This window comes from Microtus ochrogaster, chromosome 8 (genome assembly GCF_000317375.1).
Source record: "Microtus ochrogaster isolate Prairie Vole_2 chromosome 8, MicOch1.0, whole genome shotgun sequence".
NCBI lineage: Eukaryota > Metazoa > Chordata > Mammalia > Rodentia > Cricetidae > Microtus > Microtus ochrogaster.
In genome coordinates this window covers 18365254-18387412 of record NC_022015.1, presented here as the reverse complement: position 1 = coordinate 18387412, position 22159 = coordinate 18365254, and the positions used below count along the sequence as shown (strand labels likewise).

Sequence of the window (22159 nt, the reverse complement as noted above, 5' to 3'; positions counted from 1 at the left end):
CATAAATCCACACTGAGATCCAACACTGCAAGACTTCTCCAGGAAACACCAGGCTTCCCAGTGGGATGCCATTGTATCAGAGCCGTCAGAACTGCACAGGAAGGGCTAACAGGATGATCTGTGGGGAGAAGCACTTACCTGGAATCCCCGATACAGTAGGCACTTTCTGCTGCTGTGATGAACACCAAGGCAGCTCTAAGAGGAAGGGCATCTTGGCTGTGGTTCCTGAGGGTTTGTCTAAGAGGCATGGGAGCAAATCGTAGGTATAATGCCCGGAATGGGAGCTGACTGCCTTCATCTCAACCACGAGCATGTAGCAGAAAGGGCAAATTAGAAGTAGATGAGGATTTTTACTCTCAAAGCTTACTCCTAATGACATACTTTCTCCAGCAAGGCTATGTGGCTCTAAACAGTACTGTCAATTGGGGACCAGGTATTCAAACAGCTGACGCTATGCGGGACATTTCTCATCAAAACTCAATAACCTGAAATTGATTCCCAAAACTCTCATTTAAAAAACCAGATGTGGTAGCTGGCATCTGTAATCTTAGGCCCCACACTCCCACAGTAAGATGGAAGGCAGACAATTGGCTTGAAGCTCACACGGGACAGAACAGCACAAAATGCAGCCTCAAAATAACCACAGACTTTGCCTCAAAAACAAGGAAGGAGAAAACCAACCTCCAAAAAATTGTGCTCTGACCTCCACATGTCTTCATTGCACACCCATGCCTGCACCCTTCCCCCACATGCCTACAAATTGATTTTTTTTTTTTAAATTCTGAAGGAATTGGTCATTTCTCCTGGAGTCCTTTCTATAGTTTTGCCCTGGATGAGGACTGAGGAGGACTAGTTCTACACATACGCATTCTACATGTCCTAGGGATTATCAAGTAACAGAAGAAACCAAAACACAGGGAAACATGGGGTCTAGGGAGCCAGGACTGGTGAAGGGGAACCCTGGTAAGAGATGGCAAATCCAGGCCAGGAGAACAAAGGTACATTTTAGTATTCTGGGATGTTGGAAGAAAGGTGTTAAATAATTTGATGTTTTCTTCTGTGAAGAGCTTGAAGGGAGATACTGTGGCCAGAGCTTTCTTCCAGACACAGGTTCCTGTGAATTCAAAGTAACTACTTGATACCAACAGCTATGCAACTACTTGATACCAACAGCTATGCAAATGAATTTTTGTTGTTTTCAAGACAGTTTCTCTTGTGTAACAGCCTTGGCTGTCCTGGAACTCTGTAGACCAGGCTGGCCTAGAATTCATAGAGATCTACTTGCCTCTGCCTCCTAAGTGCTGGGATTAAAGCGTGTACTAACACATCTGGCCGAGTGGGCTTTTGAGATTAGGTAGTCCTGCTTAGACATGTCCCTTTTCCCTCAGCTGGATTATGGGAGTAATAGCCCCTACCTTTTAAAGGTGCTACAGTGATCATGGGGATTGCTGGGCTCTGAGTGGGGCCATTGCTTCATGGCCGGTCGGATAGATCTAGAGGGGTTTTTTAGTTTTTAGTTAGGTTGTTTTGTTTTTTTTTTTTTTTTTTGTTTTTTTTTTTTGGAGACCATTTTGCTCTTGACACTGCTGGCCTAGAATTCATTCACACCTACCTTTGCCTTCTGAGTGCTCTGAGTGCTGGGATTAAAGGCAGGTATCGCCACAGCAGGCTAGAGGTGTGTTTTGTTTAGCCAGCAGCATTTGTTTTCATTGAGTTGGTTTCTGGAATTTAAAACATGGATTCTTTTTTTTTTAACCTGAGAAGTCTGACTTCCAGCTTACATGCAAAGGGAAAGTAAGTAGGTAATACATTTCTTTCATGGTGATTGACAGGCAGGTGGGGTCCACCTCCCCACTCATCAGTGATACCTGCTTGCTGCTGCATAACACAGTCTGTTTCCCTCTGGTCTGTTGTCACCTTCAAGATGTGTCTGTCCATGGTATCACCTTATGCCTGGCCTAGGAAGGCATGAATTGTCAGCGTGACTCAGAATACAGTTAGTGATAAAGAGTTGGCACCCAAGCTGATCAGTCAGGACATTTAGACTGTTTAGACTGTCATGTGCACACCAAGCCCATCTTGATTGCTAAAGGTTGTTCTTAGCCATGGTAGCCCCTGTACCTACATAACCTCCCATCTCTGTTGAGTTTGCAGCCTGGACTCAGAGCCGGCCCTAGTTCATTTGCTTGTCTGAGTGACCTTGTACTTTGTCCTGAGCTGGCCATACCCTTTTCTTTGTACTCCTAGTGCCTGGTGAGTCATCTTGGAGCCAAGTGCTTGGTCCTTGTTTTGTGGATTTAATTTAATCACCACTACAGTTGCTTTTCTTGTGCAAGAGACAAGAGCTGAATACAGTTTTCAGGGGTTTAGCCTTGAGCTTTGTCAGTTCTGTTTAAAAAAAAAAATAACATAAAGTGTTTCTTCCAAGGCATTATGGAAAAGAGAGGTTTAATAAATAAAGATGATGTATTACTTCATATAAATTTATAGGTGTGCCTGAGTATATATGAATTGTTTTAACCCCTTAAAACGAGTTTGGATTTAGGCATATTTTGTACTCACACTTTGCCATATCTATTTGGCAAAAGCAACATAATCTTTGTAATGAAAGCAGTTCTTCTGAACTGCTCTGATTTACAAAATTATTTTCCTCAAGTATTTACTAGCCACCGTGTGTTTATTAAATTGTGCTGAGGAAATGAAGGAAGGAGAGAGAAGTGAACTTGGCCTTCCCTTCCAATAAATAGGATCACAGTTGGAAGCACTGGGCAGCACACATCTGCGTGCGCTGGGCTGATGACCACGTAGTCAGCTCACATCCAGTTCTCACGGGTTGGGGTTGAGTCCCCCTTCTGATCTCTTGTCTTTGTGACTCTTAAGAAATAAACAGTTCCACAGACACTAACTTCAGTATGCATCCCCACTCCTGGATTTCTGTACTTAAAGTGGAAAATCTGAAAGTCGAGCTGAGAAAGCATTCTGTTTGCAGAAACTTGAAACAAGTTTAACAGACTCTGTACAGATCAGTTACTGTGAGCACTGTGAAACACCACTGAAATATAAGGACATGGACTGAAGCAGCAGCGTTTGTTATAGGACTCCTCAGTCCCTGTCTGGTGGAGGCTTGTGGGAGCTGAGGGTCTGATTCTGAAATCCGGAAGGGAAAGGAATAAAGTAGAACTCACGCTTGTACTTTCAAACCCTGCCGCACAGCACCAGAAACCAGACAGTGACAGACACGACACAGAGGACATGGAGGTCATTCAGGTGGGTCAGCAGTTGGTTGTCAATAAGACAAGTGAGAAAGAGTGGCCATCAAGGTGGCGTTGCCATGTGATTACCTGTAGGGAAGTCCAGTGGGAAAATCTGGAAGCAAGCTGTAATATTTAGGGGACAGCTCACATAGAGGAGTGGAGGTGTTTAAGGATCTTCTAAAGTTGGCTGTGACTTGTACCCACTGAAGGTATAGATTGTACAATATGTGAATTAAATCTCATTCAAGCTGTTAAATTTGAAATAAGTAAAAACTAAACCAAGAAATATAACAGGGTACAGTGAAGTTAATTATGACCATTAAGAAGGGGGATATTAGCAAAATTATAGTAGTATTAAAGTATACAACCTAGGAGAGAAACAAGTCGTATAAAGAAATCAAAATTTAATAAAATAAATGTACAGGCCTAAAAGTGTCAAAGCCAAGAAGAATGGAAAAGAATAAAAACCAGGAAAACACAATAAAAGACAAGCATAAAATGCTGGGGTTCTTCCAGGTTTTAAAAGCTAGAACTTTAGTGGTGTGTTTTGAAGATGATGAAACCAGCTAAAATAAGCAGTTTTATTTACATAAAAGTGATTAAAGGGCACCTGCTATAAGAATTAAAAGTAATTGCTGTGAGTAATTAATGTACATAAAAGAAGCAAGAACATTTTAATATGGCAGAACCTGTTAAAGGGAAAACTCGAGTGAAGGCTGACCTTTACCAGGGTGTAAACACAGATTTGAGTCACTTGTGCTGGGGCCAGGGCACGGTAGAGCAGCCCTTGTCCCTTCTCCTGAGGTGGCCACTGTCTAGCACTTAACAGGAATGTGCAGGCATGTCCCACCTTTGGGGGCTGGTGTCAGCAGTAATGGCGGCAGACAGCACTTTCTGGACCAATGGCTGACTGTGTGTGGAAAGAGAGGTTTTTCTTTGTTCCTTTCTAGAGTATAGTCTGCTGATTGCTTGGGGTGGAGATTGAGCCTGGACACTTCTTGGTCACATAGCTGCCTATATCAGATGGCCAGCCTGGTCATAGGGGAGGTAGCTGAGTCATGTTAGCTTTCTGGTGCAGTTTTGGTCAGCACTGCAGCTCCAGCAACCTTTTCCAACATTTCTCTATATTTTAGGACTGAGGGGGCCTAATTGTGCCAGGTGCCAACTCAGACCAAGTATTTGGGGAGGTGACGTTTGCACTGGCTATTTGATAACTCTGAAATTGTAGCCTAAAAACAATGAGAGCTTCTAGACCTTTGTCAAGCTCCCATGTGTGTTGTTACTAGTGTTCTTGTTTCCTTGTGCAGTAAGGAAAACCTGTCTTTGCACTTGTCCTAGACTTTAAAAAGAGGAAACCAGGCCAGACAGTACCTGATACAGTACCAGACAGTACCAGTATTGTCTGATTTGGGGGGTCAGCCTTGCAGGGATAGGAACATCAGATAATGTGCTAGCACTGAGCTGAGTTCTAGTATTCCTGACCTCTTTATTATTTTTCTTTTGTTGCTATGCTTACTGCTCAGATCATCAGGAGGGTGGTGCTGGTGTGGGGATTTGAGCAAAGAACACGTGGCAGAGTCTGCAGTGGCTAGTTCCTCAGGCCTTTATGCTACACTGGAGAGACTGAGTAGGACCATGAGGAAAGGGAAGTGTGGGGGTCTGGGCTTGGGTCTGGGCTGAAGAGAGACCCCAGGGCCCTAGCGCCTGTAGATCCTACTCCCTACAGATCTCCCATCAAGCCACTGGCCACATTTCCCACAGCCCCAAACATCTTGTTTACAGAATAAACCCAACATCACTTGCCTGGCCTGTAGACATTCCTTCTATGGCCTGCCTTGCTGTTCAGTGCCATTGTCATTGCTTCTTCTTTACTCTCTCTGCCTAGAGTGTCTGTCTTCCATGGCCAGATCAGACTACCCAATTCACCCTTCATTGTCCCATGCAGTGGATAGCCATCTGCTCTACCCTGCCCCCAGCTCATTTCCAAGCGTCCCCAAGTGCTCAGTCCATTCCAGATGCATTTAGAATTAGCTCTGCTTGATGGATGAGAAACTCGAGGCTCAAAGAGAAAAGGGACTTCCCTGTGGTGGGCAGAGCCAGGCTGTCAACCTGGGCTGTGTCACAGCAAGCCCGGTATCTGCCTGCCTTGCCCAGACTCATTGTGTCTCTTTTTATAGTGGAGGAAACCTGTCTTGTTTGTGTCTGTTCTGGACACAGTACAGAATAAATGTTTGTGGAACATTTGTTAAGGAATTAAAGTCCTCACAGTCTAGCAGCTTAGTGTTATGTTTGGCCCTTAGCAACTGTGTTCTTCCGGGGCAGTTGTAAGGAGAGAAACAGTAGTGAGTGTCTCCTGAGCAGGCACCATCTCTGAGATCTATTAGAAAGAATTTTTCCCCCTTGGAGGAAAAGCCTTGCTACCAAAGCCCAGAATGGCCCTGGACTTGAGATTATCTTCCCGCAGCCTCCCGTGCTCTGGCACTTCAGCATGCTTTACCACTTGGAACAGAAAATCTGAACTCAAATCATCAGACTTGCATGCATGCACCTTTATCCACCGAGCCATCTGATTCCCCGGTGCTATTCTTGTCTCTGTTACAGCTGAGGAAACTGAGGCACAGAGAGAACATACCACTTAGTCAAAGAGGTAGACTGGCAGAGGTGGCTTACACCAATCAGGTTCTCATCACCCACCACCCTCATTCCCTTTGGCTTCTGGACTCTGGGCAGGCTTCTTTGTGGTCACTAAGGCTGTCACCTCTTCCAGTTGTCCTAGGGCTTAGTGATAAATTGCCCAGAGTTCATTCTTTGGGGTGAGTGTCACACTCTGAACTCACATGGTATTTGCCCTGCTCACCCTTAACTCTCCTTTTACTTGAAGAAATCTGACAGAGTGACTTGCTTCTGTTGTTGACAAGCCACTGGGAGCTTGGGCTGGTGATCAAACCCTTCTTTGCTTCAGTTCCCTTATCTGTGAGATGACTCCTGGGGTCAGTAGTATCAGTGAGTTGGCATGTGTCTGTACCAGGCATCTTCATAGTTTCCCTCTGTTGTCTTTTCTGTTGGGCATGAGTGTTGGTTTTTCTCCTGGTATGCTAGGTTGCAGTTAGCTAACTGAATGTAGATGGAAATTTCCCTCAGAGCCCAGAGCATGGTTTTGTTGCAGCTGGGCCCCACCTTGTCTATATTTATCACTAAAGCTAATAATCTTAAAGGGTGCTAGCTCAGACCTGTTAGTCGGGTTTGCCCTGGCTTCTTTTTGAGTTATTTTTGTAAACTAAGTTTCCACCTTTAGAGTCCCAGAAGGGCCTCCTATTGGCTTTAAAGGAAAAATTGTTCTTCATTTCTTCAGCAGATCCCAAGTGTGGGTTCTGGAAGACTGTTCAAAGGGATAGGCCATGTCCTCGAGCTACTCTGGCAAACTGGCAGGGCTCCTCCCTACTCCTCTTACACATATATTTCTTCCTGATCTAAAATCACAAGACACAAGTCTTGTTCCTAAGAGTTGCAGGTATTTTTGGTTTTTCTTCCTAGATTTATATTCATTTTATTTATATTAATTTTTACTTTTATCAGTATATGTGTGGGCATGTGCCACAAGTGTGTGGATGCCCTGGAGGCTAAAAGATCATTGGATCCCCTGCAGCTGGAAATAGATCCAGCCAGTTACGAGCACTGAAACCGGGTCCTCTGTAACAGCAAGTGCTCTTAACCACCAATCCATCTTTCCAGCCCCAAGATGTATAGTTTTAGACTTTGTAAACATCCCACATAGGGAAGGAGCTAGCTGTGATACCAGTTCAGCTAAGACCTTTCAGGATGTCATGCACTGCTCTCCATGAGGCCCTATGCCTGCCATCTGCTCATGTGTGCCCTGTTCCTAGGGACTGATGTCATGGTTCGGTGCCTTAAGCTACTGAAGGAGTTCAAGCGGAAGATGGAGGATGACCATGATGACGACGACGATGAGGAGGTCATCTCTAAGGGTGTGCCTCCTGTGGACATCGTGTTTGAGCGGGACATGCTCACGCAGACTTACGAGCTCAGTGAGTCTTTTTCACCCACACTTGCCATTGAGTGAGCACTGGAGTGGGAAATGGGCTCCAGTGCATAAAGCCTAGGAAGCTTCTCTCCAAGCTTTAACTTTGGGTGAGGTTCAGGGTGGAGCCTTGCTGCTATATTGATACATGGCTTTAACTAGGTCTTTGAGCCTTGCTTCCCCTGTCTGTAAAACAGGGTGTGTTAGAACAATAGAGTTCTCTAGAGTTGTAATATGTCTTTGAGGGGATTTATTAGCTTTTTTTTCTCACATGACATAGACTTTGAGGCCTCCCATAGCTGGCACAAGTGTAAGACCCAGGGAAACTCCTAGAGAACCTATAGGTTTCATGATCCAGAGCAAGAGAAGAAGCTGCTCCTGACCCAGGTAGGAAGAAAGTGGAGAGAGAAAATGTGAGGTGTCATTCTCCCTGCCCTCCCCCCCCCCTTTTTTTTTTGTTCTCACTGGGCTCCTGGTTGATGATGTGATGCCATCCATATTTGGGCATATCTTCCCACGTCACCCTTTAAACTGTTCTTAGGCCGCTTTCCTCCAGAAATAAATATCCTCATGAGCCTATTCCAAGAATGGTGCCTGACCATTAAAGCAACTTACAGTTAACCATCACATTGGGATAAAACCTGTGTGAGAGCCGGGCGATGGTGGTGCACGCCTTTAATCCCAGCACTCGGGAGGCAGAGGCAGGCGGATCTCTGTGAGTTCGAGACCAGCCTGGTCTACAGAGCTAGTTCCAGGACAGGCTCCAAAGCCACAAAGAAACACTGTCTCGAAAAACAAAAAACAAACAAACAAACAAAAAAAAAACCTGTGTGAGCACATTCTCAGGATAAAAGGCAGAGGCATAGATTACCTACAATAGTGCCCCCCACAGGAACACTCAAGAAGCTTAGCTAGCTGTTTGTCTTAGTCTGTTTTCTGCTCTTGGCAATTTTTAAAGACAAGACTTATAGCTCTGAGACTGGTGAGTTCAGATTAGGCGCTGTATTTGCTGTTTTCTGGTGGGGGCCTTTGTTCCTGCGTGAAGGGAGAAAAGCAGAGGGTGAGCAGACATATGAAGTGGGCACCATATGTTGTTTCTGGAACAGCCCAGTGGAGAACACAATCTTATCGCAAAGTCAAGGCCTCTACCCTAGTTCTCCAGGGAGGAAGTGAGCCTAGCAGTTCTGCGGAGGTGACAGAACTCAGCCTCTGTGCTGTTCTGTTATACAGGGGCTCTGGAGCCACGATTGCCTTCTGAATTGGTTCCGTCTTAGATCCCACCAGCAGGTCATGCTGGCTAATCTCTCAGACTTTATGAAGGCTGGTTGATCTACAGTTCTCATGGTGGCTCAGATTGCTTCCTCATAACACAATCTGAAAACAGCTATCTGTAGACCTCTTGTCCCCACGTATGGCCTATTGTGTAGAGGAAACATCTTTGCCACTTCTCTCATTCTAACGGTCGTCTTTGTGTGTGACTGATGTAGAAAGCCTGCATTCTGTTGATTTTTGCCTGGCAGCTTCAGGTGTGTGGATGCATTGAAAAAGAAAGGCCAGTGTTTTCTGAACAGAGAGCTTTGCCATCATCTGCCTACAGGTCATGTAGCAGCTTCCAGCCAGGTTTCTCCCTGGAGTGTCCAATACCATTTAGAAAGGGCCTGTGAAAGGCAGGTGTGCTGATATTGAGTAATATAGGTGTGGGCTTCAGGGTAGGAACTGCAGACTACACAGTGCCAAAACCAGGCAGCAATGTCGCCCCGTTCTCTGCTGTGGAGCTGCTGCCATCATTTCCTCCCCCACTTCCTGCTGGCCTGACTGGGAGAAAAGAAGCAACAGGAACATAGGTGATGCACTCTCAGAGAAAGTTGTCAGGAGCTGGACATGGGGACATGTGCCTGGGAGCTGAGGCAGGACGATCACATGTTCAAGGCTAGCCAAAATTAAAAAAAAAAAAATTACCTTAAACTTATTTTGATGCTTTTTGAAAGGGTAAGTTCATTATCTAAGTAAGTTCATTTATAAGGGAAGGCTAATTTTCTACTGCTGCTTCTTAAAAGTGATGGAGGTAAGTTAGAGACTTTATAGGTCCGCCTCGATTTGAATAGAGCCACTACCCACTTTCCCTTCAGTGTTAGCATGGGGAGCCAGAGAGCAGACACCCAAAAGGAGCTGCCGGTGTTCTTGGGGTCAGGTATTGCTCTTCAGCCTGGCATCAGGGCACTCCTTGCGGGGGAGGGGAAGTGCTTTCTGTGTCTGGCAGTTCCACCTCTGTGCTTAGCAAGGGAGCAGGGAAGTAGCTGTGAGCAGCTACCCCTGTGCAGTGGTGGGGTTCAAGCGTGGTATTATTCACAGTTGAGCGCAGAGGCACGAAAGGAATTTCCCAAGCTGAGATCCGAGTTGCTATGAACGTGGGAAAGCTGGAAGCGAGAATGCTGTGTCGGCTCCTTCAGAGGTTCAAGGTTGTCAAGGTAATGCCCTGTCATCCCTGCAGCGCCTCATCTCCTGTGCCAGTAGAATTAAACATCAGAGAAGCAGAGGCCTTGCTGTGTCCATGAGGCAGAACCTGTATGAGGCCACTAGGCCTCCCCCTCACTGAGTGCCTGTCTGGTTCTACTTCTTAAATCTGAAGCGCTGGGGAGTGATGGTATAGCAGCTGCCCTTGCAGCCCCTTCCTGGGTGAGGATGGTCAGCTGGAGCTAGCTAGTGTCTAATGAGCTGTCTGTCCACCCACTGGTGTGACTTGCCTGGCACCTCAAAACATCAAAGCAGCTAACTGTAGGCCTAGTGTTCCCTTTTGTGATTCAAAGCTGCTGACAGTTGGCTTCCTGTAACGGCAGTGAAGCAGCTAAGGCAGTTAAACACAAAGAAAAGGGTTGTTTGGTGTGTTCCGGATAGTCTAGTCCAAACTCAAGTGGTTCTCATTGCCTGAGAACCTGTAATGAGACAGCAAGCACCTCATGACAGAAATACGTTGGTAGAATAAACTGTTACATCCTGAGCCCAAAGGAAGACAGAAAATGGTCAGGATAGGTGGGAGGTAGAGAGGAGGCGATACTTATCCAGACCCTCTGATGGGCTACTGTGGGCCTTTTTTCATAAGGCAGTGCTTTATTAGTTAGGTAAGTATAACTGGGGCCTTGGCACTATCCGTGGTACTTTCTCACTATAGGCCGTGGGACAAGCTCCTTTCCTATTTTAGAAGGCAAGATGATTGTGGATTGGCGATGAACCAGACTACAGGTCTCCAAGGTTGTGGGTGTCTGCGGTGTGTAGGACCCTGGGTTTTGCATAATCAGCACAAGCCAAATCCTAACTGGGTGTATGAGCCAGGTCCAGTGTCAGGCACAGAAGTGCATGGAAGACCAAATCAAGGCCTTATCAACAAAGAACTTCTAGCTTCGGAGAGCAAACACTGTCTGGATAATGCAGGCTCTGACAGGAAGGCACTATGAGACTGGGACCACCTGCATACCTGTTGGCATTAACACCCCCCCCATGCGCTCACCCGTGTGATTACCCTAGGGATTCATGGAAGATGAAGGCCGGCAGCGAACCACCAAGTACATTTCCTGCGTGTTTGCAGAGGAGAGTGATCTGAGCAGGCAGTATGCACGTGAAAAGGCCCGAGGAGAACTACTGACCACTGTGAGCCTAGCCTCAGTGCAAGATGAGTCCCTCATGCCTGAGGGTGAAGAGGCCTTCCTCTCTGACTCAGAAAGTGAGGAGGAGAGCAGCTGCAGTGGCAAGCGTAAGGGCCGAGGGTCCCGGGGGCGTTCAAGAGCCTCAGGGGTTGCTGGCTCTCAGCCTCATCACTCCACTCCAGCTAAGGGTAAGGACTGCTTGAAGCATATGAGGGCGGCAGGGCCAAGCCAACCACCCTGGCACTGCTGGGCATCACCAAAAAACAGTTGGTCAGCCCAGCCAGCCTGGAGATCCCCTAGGTCCTACCCTCATTTGGGGCCTAGAAGTGTCCTTTTCGCACCGTTGTCACAGGTGTGGAGAGGAGTCGTGTGAGTGTGCCCTGCCCTGGTTACTTGTAAGGCAGTCTCCTTGAGTGACACCTTTACAGCATGGGTTTACTATTAAGGAGATAGAGTTCTGTGAGCTTCATTCCTTCCCTCAGTCCTTTCAAGAACCACTTAGGGATTTAGATTATAGAACACTACGATGGAGGCAGGGGTGTTCAAATGTCCTCTCAATACCTAGTGTATTTTGTTTTCTTGTTTGAGACTGAAATTCACTGGGTAACCCACTTAGAACTCACTCTTCCCACCTCAGCCTCCTGAGTGCTGGGATTTCAGGTGTACGTGACCTTGGATGACTTGAAATCCTGCTTTAAAACATGTATGGAAGGTAGAAGTTGATAGACTTGTGAATTTCATGTTCAGCTTTGCACCACAAGGCTGCAGAGTGAGCCTGAGGAGGCCCCGGGCTAGCCTGCTCTGACTGCTAAGCAGAGAAGCCCTTTTCTTTGTTTTCCCCTGACTAGCTGTGCCCATTCTCATTGTAGGTGGGTGGAAAGTCCTAAACCTGCACCCACTGAAGAAGCCAAAGGCATTAGGCACTGGTGAGGAAAGAGCCCGCCGAAGCTCGCGTGCTAGGAATGGCCTGAACACCAGCAGTTCCTCTGAGCTCAATACATCCTTCGACCCTAACAACATGGAGACTCACAGTGGCGATATTGCTGTGATTGAGGAGGTCCGGCTCGATAATCCCAAGGTCAGTAATGGGGCTTATGGCAGAAGGATCTGGTGACTGGTGTGGACCAGACCTGTGGCCAGGTGGTTCTTGCTGCTGTTTGATTCTGGTTTCACAGCCCAGAGGGGACATGTGAAGTCTGATCTGTGAGGATGAAAGGCAGTGCCATGGGATGGACACTGGCCTGCTGCGGGAGTGAAGCACGGGCACTGCTCCAGCTTCCGTTCTGTGCTGGAAGAGCAGCCTGGGCTTTGGTCACGCCCTGTGCAGAATTGTCAGGCACTCAGTGATTGGAGTCTACACTCTTTCCACACTTGACTGTTTCTCAATGCCTCCTGAGCTCTTCTTTAGGTCCTCTACTCCTGGTAGAGCAGGCTCTCCTCCCAGCGCATAGTTGCTGTACTCTCTCCTAGCACTGCTCCTTTCTGATAAAACCACTTCGTTTTATAGCCACGGCGCTCTGATTTGGCAGAACACAGCTCTGCTTCTTCAGCCTCCAGTTACTTGGGGTGGTTTCCTCCAAAATGTTGCTCTGATCACGATGGACTGTTCTAAAATCCTCAAAACTTCCTTCCCTAGTGTGAGAGAACCCTGCCTGACCTGGAGCACCTATGGTGGGCAAGGGAGCAGGCTAGACCCAGCCATTCTTATATTGTCATCCCAGCACCAACTTGTAGCTTTCTGGGATACATTCCCATTTCTGAAAGTACTACACCAAGCCGTAGCCACCCAGGTAAACATGCCCTGTGACTGCCACATGATGTCAACAGGTATTCTTTTTCCATTCAGGGGGCGGTGGTGGCGCACGCTTTTAATCCCAGCACTTGGGAGGCAGAGAAAGGCGGATCTCTGTGAGTTTGAGACCAGCCTGGTCTACAAGAGCTAGTTCCAGGACAGGCTCCAAAACCACAGAGAAACCCTGTCTCGAAACCAAAAACAAAAAAACAAAAAAAAATTCCTTATCTCTTTTTCCATTCAGGGTTCATATTCTGGCTTTACCACATGTTGTAGAAAGACCTTAAGAATGAAAGGAGAGGAGGGGATGGAAAAAGGACTCAGTAATTAAGAGTACAGGCTGCTTTTGGGAGAGAACTTGGATTTGAATCCTAGCACTCTGTGGCAGCTTACAACCAACCGTTTGTGACTGCAGTCTTGGGATCTAATGCCTTTTTCTGGCCTCCTCTGGTACTGCATACATGGGATACACAGACATGCAGGACTTACAAACACTCAGACTAAAAATTAATACAATCTTCTAAAAATTGAAAGAAGTTGTGGGTGAAAAAATGACTCAGCACTTAAAAGGACTTGGTGCACTTACAGAAGACCTGGGTTCGGTTCTCAGCACCTACTCTAGGTAGCTGACAACTGCATGTAGTTCTAGCTCCAGGGGATTCTACCCCTTCTTTTGGCCTCTTTGGACATCTGTCCCTATATGACAGACACATATATACACATAAATAAACCTGAAAGAGAAAAACAAAATCAGTGAATTGGGCCTTGGTCAGGAATGAGGGAAAAGCACAGGCTCCTGTCCCCTCCTTCCGTCTTTCCCCCAGGAAGCCTAGTCTGAACTCCCAGCCTGCTCTGCCTCAGCCTCCAGAAACTTGCTGGTGTTCGAGTCAGAAGCCTGTCCCAGTGCCCTTGCGTGTGCACATTCATCCTCTATGACCCTGGGCAGGTCCTGGCCTCTCGAGCCCTGGTTTCCTCCTTGGGGACATGAGAAGTAATGAAGGTGCTGTTGAGTTTTCCATGGCCTGACAGTAGCCTCGGCAAGGTGCTGGGCTCTTGCCACCCACTGGGGAGAAGCCAGGTAGACATGGAGCTACTGTCTGCTTTTGGAGGTATCGCAGTAGGTGATGCCCAATTCCTGCTCTGAAACTAGCTGATCCCAAACTAGCTGATCATCGACTGGCAGGTACTTCTGAGAAGGTGGTGGGGTCTTGTGCAGGGAGCTGGCCAGGTAGATTCTCCTTGAATAACAGGACCTGACTTTTGAAAGGGGAGTGTGTTCCTCAGGTGTGGTGTCTATCTGGTCCTATCCTTTCTGACCCCTGGTCTTGGGTTTTCGTTATGTAGGAGAGTGGTGGCTCCCAGAAAGGCGGGCGGCATGGCCCAGGCCAGGACAAGCCTCACAAAACATACCGACTGCTGAAGCGCAGGAATCTGATCATAGAAGCGGTCACCAACCTCCGCCTGATCGAGAGCTTGTTCACGTAAGTGTGCCAGTGTCTCTGTCACTGCCCTCTTTACCAGCCAGAGAAGGGACTAAAAGGCCTCGGAGCTGCTGCTTCACTGTGTGCATTTTATGGTGTCCCATTGTGGTCAATAGGGTGTAGATTTTGTTCCTGCTGTTGGGGAAGGTAGACCTTGAGAATTAAAAATACTAGACGCCACAGAGCCTTCACTGACTTCTTTCCATACCTGAGTGAGTTACTGTTGTGTGACCATGACAGGTACGTGAGAATAACTTGAAGGAAGATTTATTTTGGCTCAGGGGTTCTCTGTTCTCTTGGCTCCATGTGTGTGGTGGCAGGAATTTGTAGCCAAGAGCTTCTTGACCTCCTGACAGCCAAGAAGCAGAGAGAGGGCCAGGTCTATCTCCAGTGACCTACTTCCAGCCAGGCCTCATCTTACAAAGTTTACAGAACCTCCCATTATCACTACCTTCTGGGTCCAAGTCTTTGAACCCATGAGTTGTAGAGGCACGTCTCATTCAAGCCCTAACACTGGGGAATTGTTACAAGGGAAGGGAAACTGAGAAACCTGCAGGTAGCGGCATAGCAAGAGGCACAGGTGGGCCTGTGTGCTAAGGAAAGAAGGGCTGGTCTTTGCAGCTCCAGAAGCCACCACTCTGGGGGGGTCAGCATTTTCATGGTCACAGATGTGGGGTCTTTTTACTCTGTCTCTGGCTGACTGGGGACAGGGACCTCATAAGCTAGATCTTCACCTTCATCCCTTCTGTGCCCTGAGAAGTTTATCTGGGCGTCCTGATGTCCATATTGGCCTTGCTCTACTGTGATTAGTATCTAGAAATGTCACAGTGAATCAGAAGATTGAGAGAGATCAGTAGAAGAGTGAACAAGAGCTTCAGACCAAACGAACAGTGGGAGACTAGAGCTTTGCCTAGCTAGTGTTCAGTAAGCATGCCGCCTTGGCAAAGACAGTTTTCATTCTAGTACTCTTTCCCTTCCCTTGTTCCTTTTCATGGTCAGATCATGTGATTTCTGGTGCTGTGGGTAGTGACCTGACTTCAGCTAGTTTGTTTACTCTAAAAAGATGGAATTTCATGTTCTAAGAGGCTCCCCTATGTAGCATGTGAAGAGCTCCCACAGAGTTTTCCTGGTTCCCAACAGACCTGTTGTGACTTCTCTGTGTCTCTGCATGTTGAAATGGGAATGTGACCTTCTCTGATATCCAGGATTCAGAAGATGATCATGGACCAGGAGAAGCAAGAGGGTGTCTCCACCAAGTGCTGTAAGAAATCCATTATCCGCTTGGTGCGGAACCTGTCTGAGGAGGGTCTCTTGAGATTGTATCGGACAACGGTCATTCAAGATGGCATCAAGAAGAAGGTAATCTGTTGGACTTCTCCTGATGCCCACAGAGCCAACCTCATGCTATGGAAAACTTTCTGTCCTAGTATCCCTTGTCATTGTTGATCCTTTGCTGTAGTGATTGGGACATCAAATTCTGCCTCTTAATGTGGAGGGCAGGGATCCTGCCAACATTCCGTGGCAGCTGGGAGCAGCCACCTGAGCCTTAGAACAGTGAATTGGCCAGCCTGGAGGAAGAGGAAGGAAGCAGGCCTGGTGCAGTTAAGTAGGGCAGTGTTAGGAATGCATGAACCTTCTCCACAGAAACAGTGGAAGGGTGGTGGCCAGTCTGTGGGATGTGTCTGTTTCTGTGGTACTGTGATGGGGGAGCTGTTCCCATAGTAACTGTAGCTCAGCAACTTTGCACACATTTTACAGCATCAATTTTTCAGGGTCAGAGTAAATGGGATGGCACAGCTGGACATTAGGACTGAAAGCAGTGGGGCTGTCTTCACAGGCCCTTAATTCCTGACTGGATTTTTCCATCTCAGCTGTAAGGGAGCCCTGCTTTGATACTTTGTTTCTCTCATAAGTAGGCAAGGTCATTTCTGCTTTTACATATATTTTTGTTTCTTCTGATATACAAAGTAATACCAAAAACTGACTTAAGAAATAATTTGCTGTTGCATGGAGACAGAACTCATGGGCTTTTATATCTGCTGAAGTCACTTCAAAATAAAGCCATCAGGTCCCCTTGACCTAGCTCCTTCCTCCACAGCTGCCTGCTATGAATCCACTTAAGGGGCAGTCAGTCATGTGCCAATCCGTCTCACTGAAGGACATATTAAGGCTCCATCAGCAGGGACACCCATGACTTCAGCAGGTTTTTCAGAAGCTACTCTGTTGGGTTACCTTGATGTCACTGTCGAAGATAACAAGTCCTCCCCTAGTTTGGGCCTGAAAAGACATCTGGCCTCAGGATTGACTTCTCCAGTACTAATCTAGAAGGCTAGTAATGACCCAGCCTGGGGGAGGGGATGAGGATGTCAGGTCGATGTTTAGGGTCACATAACCACAGAAATGGAGCCTCCAGCTGCAGGGCAGTGCGTCGAGAGCTGTATGCTTTTGAACTGGGTTTGAAGTTTACCACTGAGACTTGATTCCTGATAGGAGTTGGCACAGGCTGCCAGTAGCTGTCTTCCCAGTGATTGCCTGGAGCCCATTTCCCTATACCTGCATCTTGCCCTAACCCTGAGGCTGTTGAAGAATTTGCTGCTGCTCTGGGACAGTGGGCAATGGGAGCTGCCATCTCTAAGTACTTTTCATTTCTCAGAAGCTGCCTAACTGGCTGTCGTTTGCAAAGAAGTCAGCAGTATAGGATGTAGTGTAGAAGTAGACATGGGGTTTCTTTTTTACCAGCAAGAATGGTGAGCTGGGACTGTGGGGGTGGGGCTGCTGCCCTTCACTCCGCAATGACAGCACAGAAAGCTACTCCTGGGGCACCCAGTCCATCATGTTTCATACTCATGACCTGTCTTGTTCCCCCTGCCTGTGCCACTCTGCCAGTGCTAAAGTTAGTGTCCTGACTCCTACACTCCCAGAGTTTATCAGAGAAATAGCAACCACTGTCACCATTCTGTCTGGGGAAGTAACGACAAAGCATCCCTCTATCCTCTGCCAGTTGTTCAGAGGTGCCCTGCCAGGGTCCTAGCAACACACAGCCAGAGAGACTGCTCTTATGCCCCACTTGCTTTTCCAGGTTGATGTCCTGTCAGGGATCTCAGTAGAGCAGGTGTGGGAGCTGCCCCACTATCAGAAGAGCTGCTGAGATGTGGCAGCCTGGCCAGGGAAAGTGCAGGACCAATGGCTTAAGATCCAAGACTTGGCGCCGTAGTCCACAAAGGAGTTCTGATTCTTGCAGCTGAAGCAGTAAACTGTCTGCCATGTATTCCACCTCTCTGAACTGTGGGTGTGTGGAAATCTTGCTGTGGAACCAGTTCAAACCTGCTCTGCCCTCTGGGACACCCCAACCTCTCCCCCACAGGTGGATCTGGTCGTGCACCCATCCATGGACCAGAATGACCCTCTTGTAAGAAGTGCTATTGAGCAGGTTCGCTTCCGGATCTCCAACTCCAGCACAGCAAACAGGCAAGTGGAAGAACTCACAGTTACCCTGCCCAGGTCTGTGTTCTAGCCTGCAACCAGTGGAGCAGCCTTCTTTCTGAACGCTTTGTCTGCACCTGAATGAGACCCTGGGTTTGTTGGCTAACAGCTGTGACTTGTGCCCACCTACTCTACATGGTAATCCAATTCTGAACTTCTAGTATTCTTTATTCTAACTTACATTCTTTTTTTCTTTGGATGGAGATGGGACCAGGGCCTTGCATATGCTAGGCCAACACTTTTCCTCCTGAGCTACACCACCTGCCCTAATGCTTATCCATCTGGTAAATGTAACCAGTTAGAGCACTTCTTAGTGATGGTTCTGTGTAGGAAGCTCAGTCTCATCATGGCATAAATCACTGTATTTGTTTTCCCAATGTCTCACTCATCTTAGTCTAAGAAGCTGAATACTTAGCAGTGAGGGAGCAAGTTTTAAGGTGGCTAGGTTCCTGGTGGACAGAGGGCCACCCTGGAGGTAGAACCCCAGTGGTTGGTCTCAGTATCTGAACCATTTGCCACTAGTTTTCTATGTTCCTGGTTGCAGGTGTCTGACACCTAACACTGGACTTATTTCCCTTCTTGGTGGCAAGTAGCCTCTGAAGGTTCCTCCACATTGTCGCTTCATGTTTTAGACACTGTTTACTTGTGTCATCTGCTTGGGCCCGTGATCAGTTGAGTACTCTGAAACCCCAGGCCTGGCAGATAAGCCTTGCCTTTGTTTCCAATGTATTTCTGCACCCTGCATTTGGCCTGCAGGGTTAAAGTTCCACAGACTCCAGCACCCCAAGAGGAGGCAGAAGAGGAAAGCCAAGAGCCAGAGGTCCCAAGTGGATCAGGAGACTCTGACCCGAACACATCCCTAAAGTCAGAAAGCGGACGGGTGAAAAAGACGGACGAGAAAATGGGCATAACCCCACTCAAAAATTATAAACCTGTCATAGGTAAAGAGCAGCTTTGCCACCTTTGTTCTGCACAGTGATAGATAAATCACCTCCCTGGCACCTAGACCTTGCGTAGCTGTGGAATGAACTGGACCTGACACAGTCTGGGGTTGCTCAAGCACTGCCCACACCTTTCTCCCTACAGTTCCTGGACTCGGGCGCTCCATAGGGTTCCTTCCCAAGATGCCCCGCCTTCGGGTGATGCATCTGTTCCTGTGGTACTTGGTCTACGGTCATCCTGCTGGCCACACTGGTGAGCAGCCTACTTACCACAGTGAGAGGAAAACAGGGAAGCAGGAGTCCAGCAGATCAGGGGCTCAGCCCTCCTCTGGAGATGACTGGGACACCTCTGAAGCCAGAGACAACACAGAAAGCAGCTCCTGGGAGGCAGAAATGGAACTCTCCACAGAGATAGGTAAGAGCCACTGGCCTGCATCTGGGCGTGGGGGTGTAAGGGGAGCAGAAGTAAGCGCAAACCACAGACCTGTAATGGGGGAAGGCAGGGAGAGACAGTTTTTTCCTGAGCATACCATCTGCTTGGAGTGACTCTTAGCTTTTCCTAGTGTACGTGGATGAAATCTCGTGGATGCGCTACGTCCCTCCCATCCCGATCCACAGGGACTTCGGCTTTGGCTGGGCTCTTGTCAGTGACATTCTTCTCTGCCTACCCCTCTCCATCTTTGTCCAAATTGTTCAAGTGAGCTACAAGGTACCTGTGACTCTGGGCCAGGTCATATGTGGGGTAGTGGGGCTAGAAGCCTATACTCACATGATGGAGGGAAAATACTCAGAGCTTTCCCAGGTGATGGATGACTGGGTAGTGGGTGGGCTGCAAGATGGTCAGTCAAGGGAAGACATTTCAGATGTTTGTTATTCCTCACAGATTAGATTAGAATTGATAAGAGAATCGGCTGGGTGGATGGGTAGTGTGTACTTGAGGTGTGTGTATCATTTACTAGGTAAGAAGATAAATAGATCTGCTGCAACGGTAAAACACTTTTTGGAAGCTTGGTAAATGTCAAAACAGGAGCAAATAGAAATTACCCAAAACCTTATCACTCAGAGTCATTCACTGTTCATTTTGTTGGTGTATTTTCTTCTAGTCTTCGTGTGAGTGTGTACGTGCATGTGTGTGTTCTTAACTGAATTGCGATTACACTCATATGTCCTCTCCATTGACACAATTTAGCAGTATATTTTCTACCTGGGGACATTGAGGTTCCAATTCTTGCTTTGGCAGATGAAATGTTGTTGGACACTTTTAGTGGGTATGTGAGTGGATACTTCCAGAAACTTCTCCTCAGGCAAAATCACTGACCTTAGGGGATTAGCAGTCATCCTTCCCTGGTGAGAGTGTGCTCCTTTTGCTTCCAGGAAGGGCTTTAGCAGCTGTGTGCCTTCTTACAGGCCTGGTATGTGTAGTTGCCCTCTGCTGTGTGCTGGGTGAGCTGGGAGGGTAGATACAGAAACTTAAAGCAGACATGAGGAGGTCATAGTGTTAGGTGCTTGTGAGCCCTGTGGCTGAGCTGAACCTGCAGGTGATCTCTGCAGGTAGACAACCTGGAGGATTTTCTAAATGACCCTCTGAAGAAGCACACACTGATCCGCTTCCTCCCCAGGCACATCCGGCAGCAGCTCCTGTATAAGAGGTAAGAGTAAATCCCAGTAGGTAGGCTCCCAAGTGCTTGCTCAGACCTGGGAAAAGTGAAAGGTATTGCCTGCCAGGCTGCACAGCCTCAAGGTTCTTAGTAGTTTAGTCACCAAAAACATGAGCTGGTATGTTTATTACTTGATTTAAAAAGTAAAATTTGCTGCTAAAGAATTACAGCTACTAGAGTGTTTTGGTTTGTTTCCTTGTATCTACTTTCCAAATCAAGCCCCACGGTGACTGTGGGCCTCAGTGCTCTAGGGGACTAGGTAAGAAAGAGGAACAGCTCATCCCCTTTCCTGGCCTCAGAGCTATGTGGACTGTGTGGTGGGGGACCAGCTGCCCTCTGTTCTAGGCGGTACGTTTTCTCGGTGGTGGAGAACCTGCAGCGACTGTGCTACATGGGCCTGCTACAGTTTGGACCCACAGAGAAGTTCCAGGATAAAGACCAGGTAGTGCCATCCGCCCAGTGAGGCGGGCCTGAATGTCAACCCAACCCCAAGCATCATGGTGCCAATGTTTGTGTGCCTCCTCTCCTGATGGGCGTCTTCTGCAGGTCTTTGTTTTCCTGAAGAAGAATGCAGTCATTGTGGACACCACCATCTGTGATCCACATTACAACCTGGCCCACAGCAGCCGGCCCTTTGAGAGGCGTCTCTACGTCTTGGACTCCATGCAGGATGTGGAAAGCTATTGGTTTGATCTGCAGTGTATCTGCCTCAATACCCCACTAGGTACCCTGGCTTGCTGGGCCCCTGCTTCTTTTTTTTTGGTTTTTCGAGACAGGGTTTCTCTGTGGCTTTGGAGCCTGTCCTGGAACTAGCTCTGTAGACCAGGCTGGTCTCGAACTCACAGAGATCCACCTGCCTCTGCCTCCTGAGTGCTGGGATTAAAGGTGTGCTCCACCATCGCCCGGCTTGGGCCCCTGCTTCTTTTCCCTTTGGTATGGTCAAGGATACAGAGCCAGAAGAGAGTCTAGGGGTCATGGAGTTCATTGTCGTTTAAACCACTCTCTTAAGCTGGGGTGTCCCTGGGGTGTCCCTGGGGCTCGAGCCCCACCCAAGCATATGATCTGTACCAGCCAGTATTTATCTAGCATCATCCAGGTCGTCACTTCTGTTTTCTTGGTGCTTGTGTTCTAGGGAGGGAGGAGTTCAAGAGAGACCCAGAGTGTGTTAAAATGTAGACTGCAGATCGTGGTAACAGGGCTGAGGTTCACCTCAGGAGACCCCTGCTGAGCTGAGCCCTGTAGGCTGAGGCCACTGGGACTGGAGAAGACACAAGGCAGGGAAGTGGCCTGAGCCAAGGCCTTGAGTGTGTTAGGGAGGCGATGGAGGATGACAGCTGAGAGTGGAAGGAGGTCGGGAGCAGACTTGTGGGCTCTGTAGGAAGTGCAGGATCATGTGAAAAGCAGAAAGAAACTATGGAATGCTTACACATGTTGTGATTTGAAGCGCACCCCACTGCCATTTGGAGAATGGACTGAGAGGGTTGGGAATGAAAGAAAGAAGATAGGAAAGGGAGCCCTGTGTACTAATGACCAAGTGGGAGACTAGTGTGCCGGGCTCAGCAATCTTATCCCTGAATGTCCATCTTCTGTGATGGTCATTGCTGTGTAAGTGTCCTTTCCCAGAAAGCCTGTTTAGCATTTTGTCCCCATCCTGTTTCCCCCTATGATGTCCTTAGCACATCTCCAGAGTATTGCAAAGTGCCATTCTGGAGCGGACATCCTGTCAGTGTACATGGGCGAGAACAGCTCCCACTGCAAAGCCCCACAGACACCATCAGAGCTCTCTCTCCACATGAGGTGTGTCATTGCTCTCGGGAGCTTTAAGGAGTCGAGACAGATCTTACTGCAGTATGTTTCAGTGATGCTTTGG

At 47.9% G+C, this 22159-nt stretch overlaps 1 protein-coding gene across 1 annotated transcript in view; it reads left to right on the top strand.

Annotated features, from left to right (window-relative positions):
• Positions 1-22159, top strand: part of Gtf3c1 (general transcription factor IIIC subunit 1) — a 68051-nt gene that overhangs the window by 19742 nt on the left and 26150 nt on the right. The window contains exons 7-19 of the mRNA XM_005351191.2: positions 7139-7300; positions 9646-9761; positions 10816-11122; positions 11804-12012; positions 14071-14207; positions 15413-15566; positions 17572-17675; positions 18447-18631; positions 18777-19046; positions 19195-19340; positions 20183-20280; positions 20635-20731; positions 20836-21013. Coding sequence (XP_005351248.1) covers positions 7139-7300; positions 9646-9761; positions 10816-11122; positions 11804-12012; positions 14071-14207; positions 15413-15566; positions 17572-17675; positions 18447-18631; positions 18777-19046; positions 19195-19340; positions 20183-20280; positions 20635-20731; positions 20836-21013 — 2163 coding nt within the window. The remainder of the gene's footprint in view (positions 1-7138; positions 7301-9645; positions 9762-10815; positions 11123-11803; positions 12013-14070; positions 14208-15412; positions 15567-17571; positions 17676-18446; positions 18632-18776; positions 19047-19194; positions 19341-20182; positions 20281-20634; positions 20732-20835; positions 21014-22159) is intronic.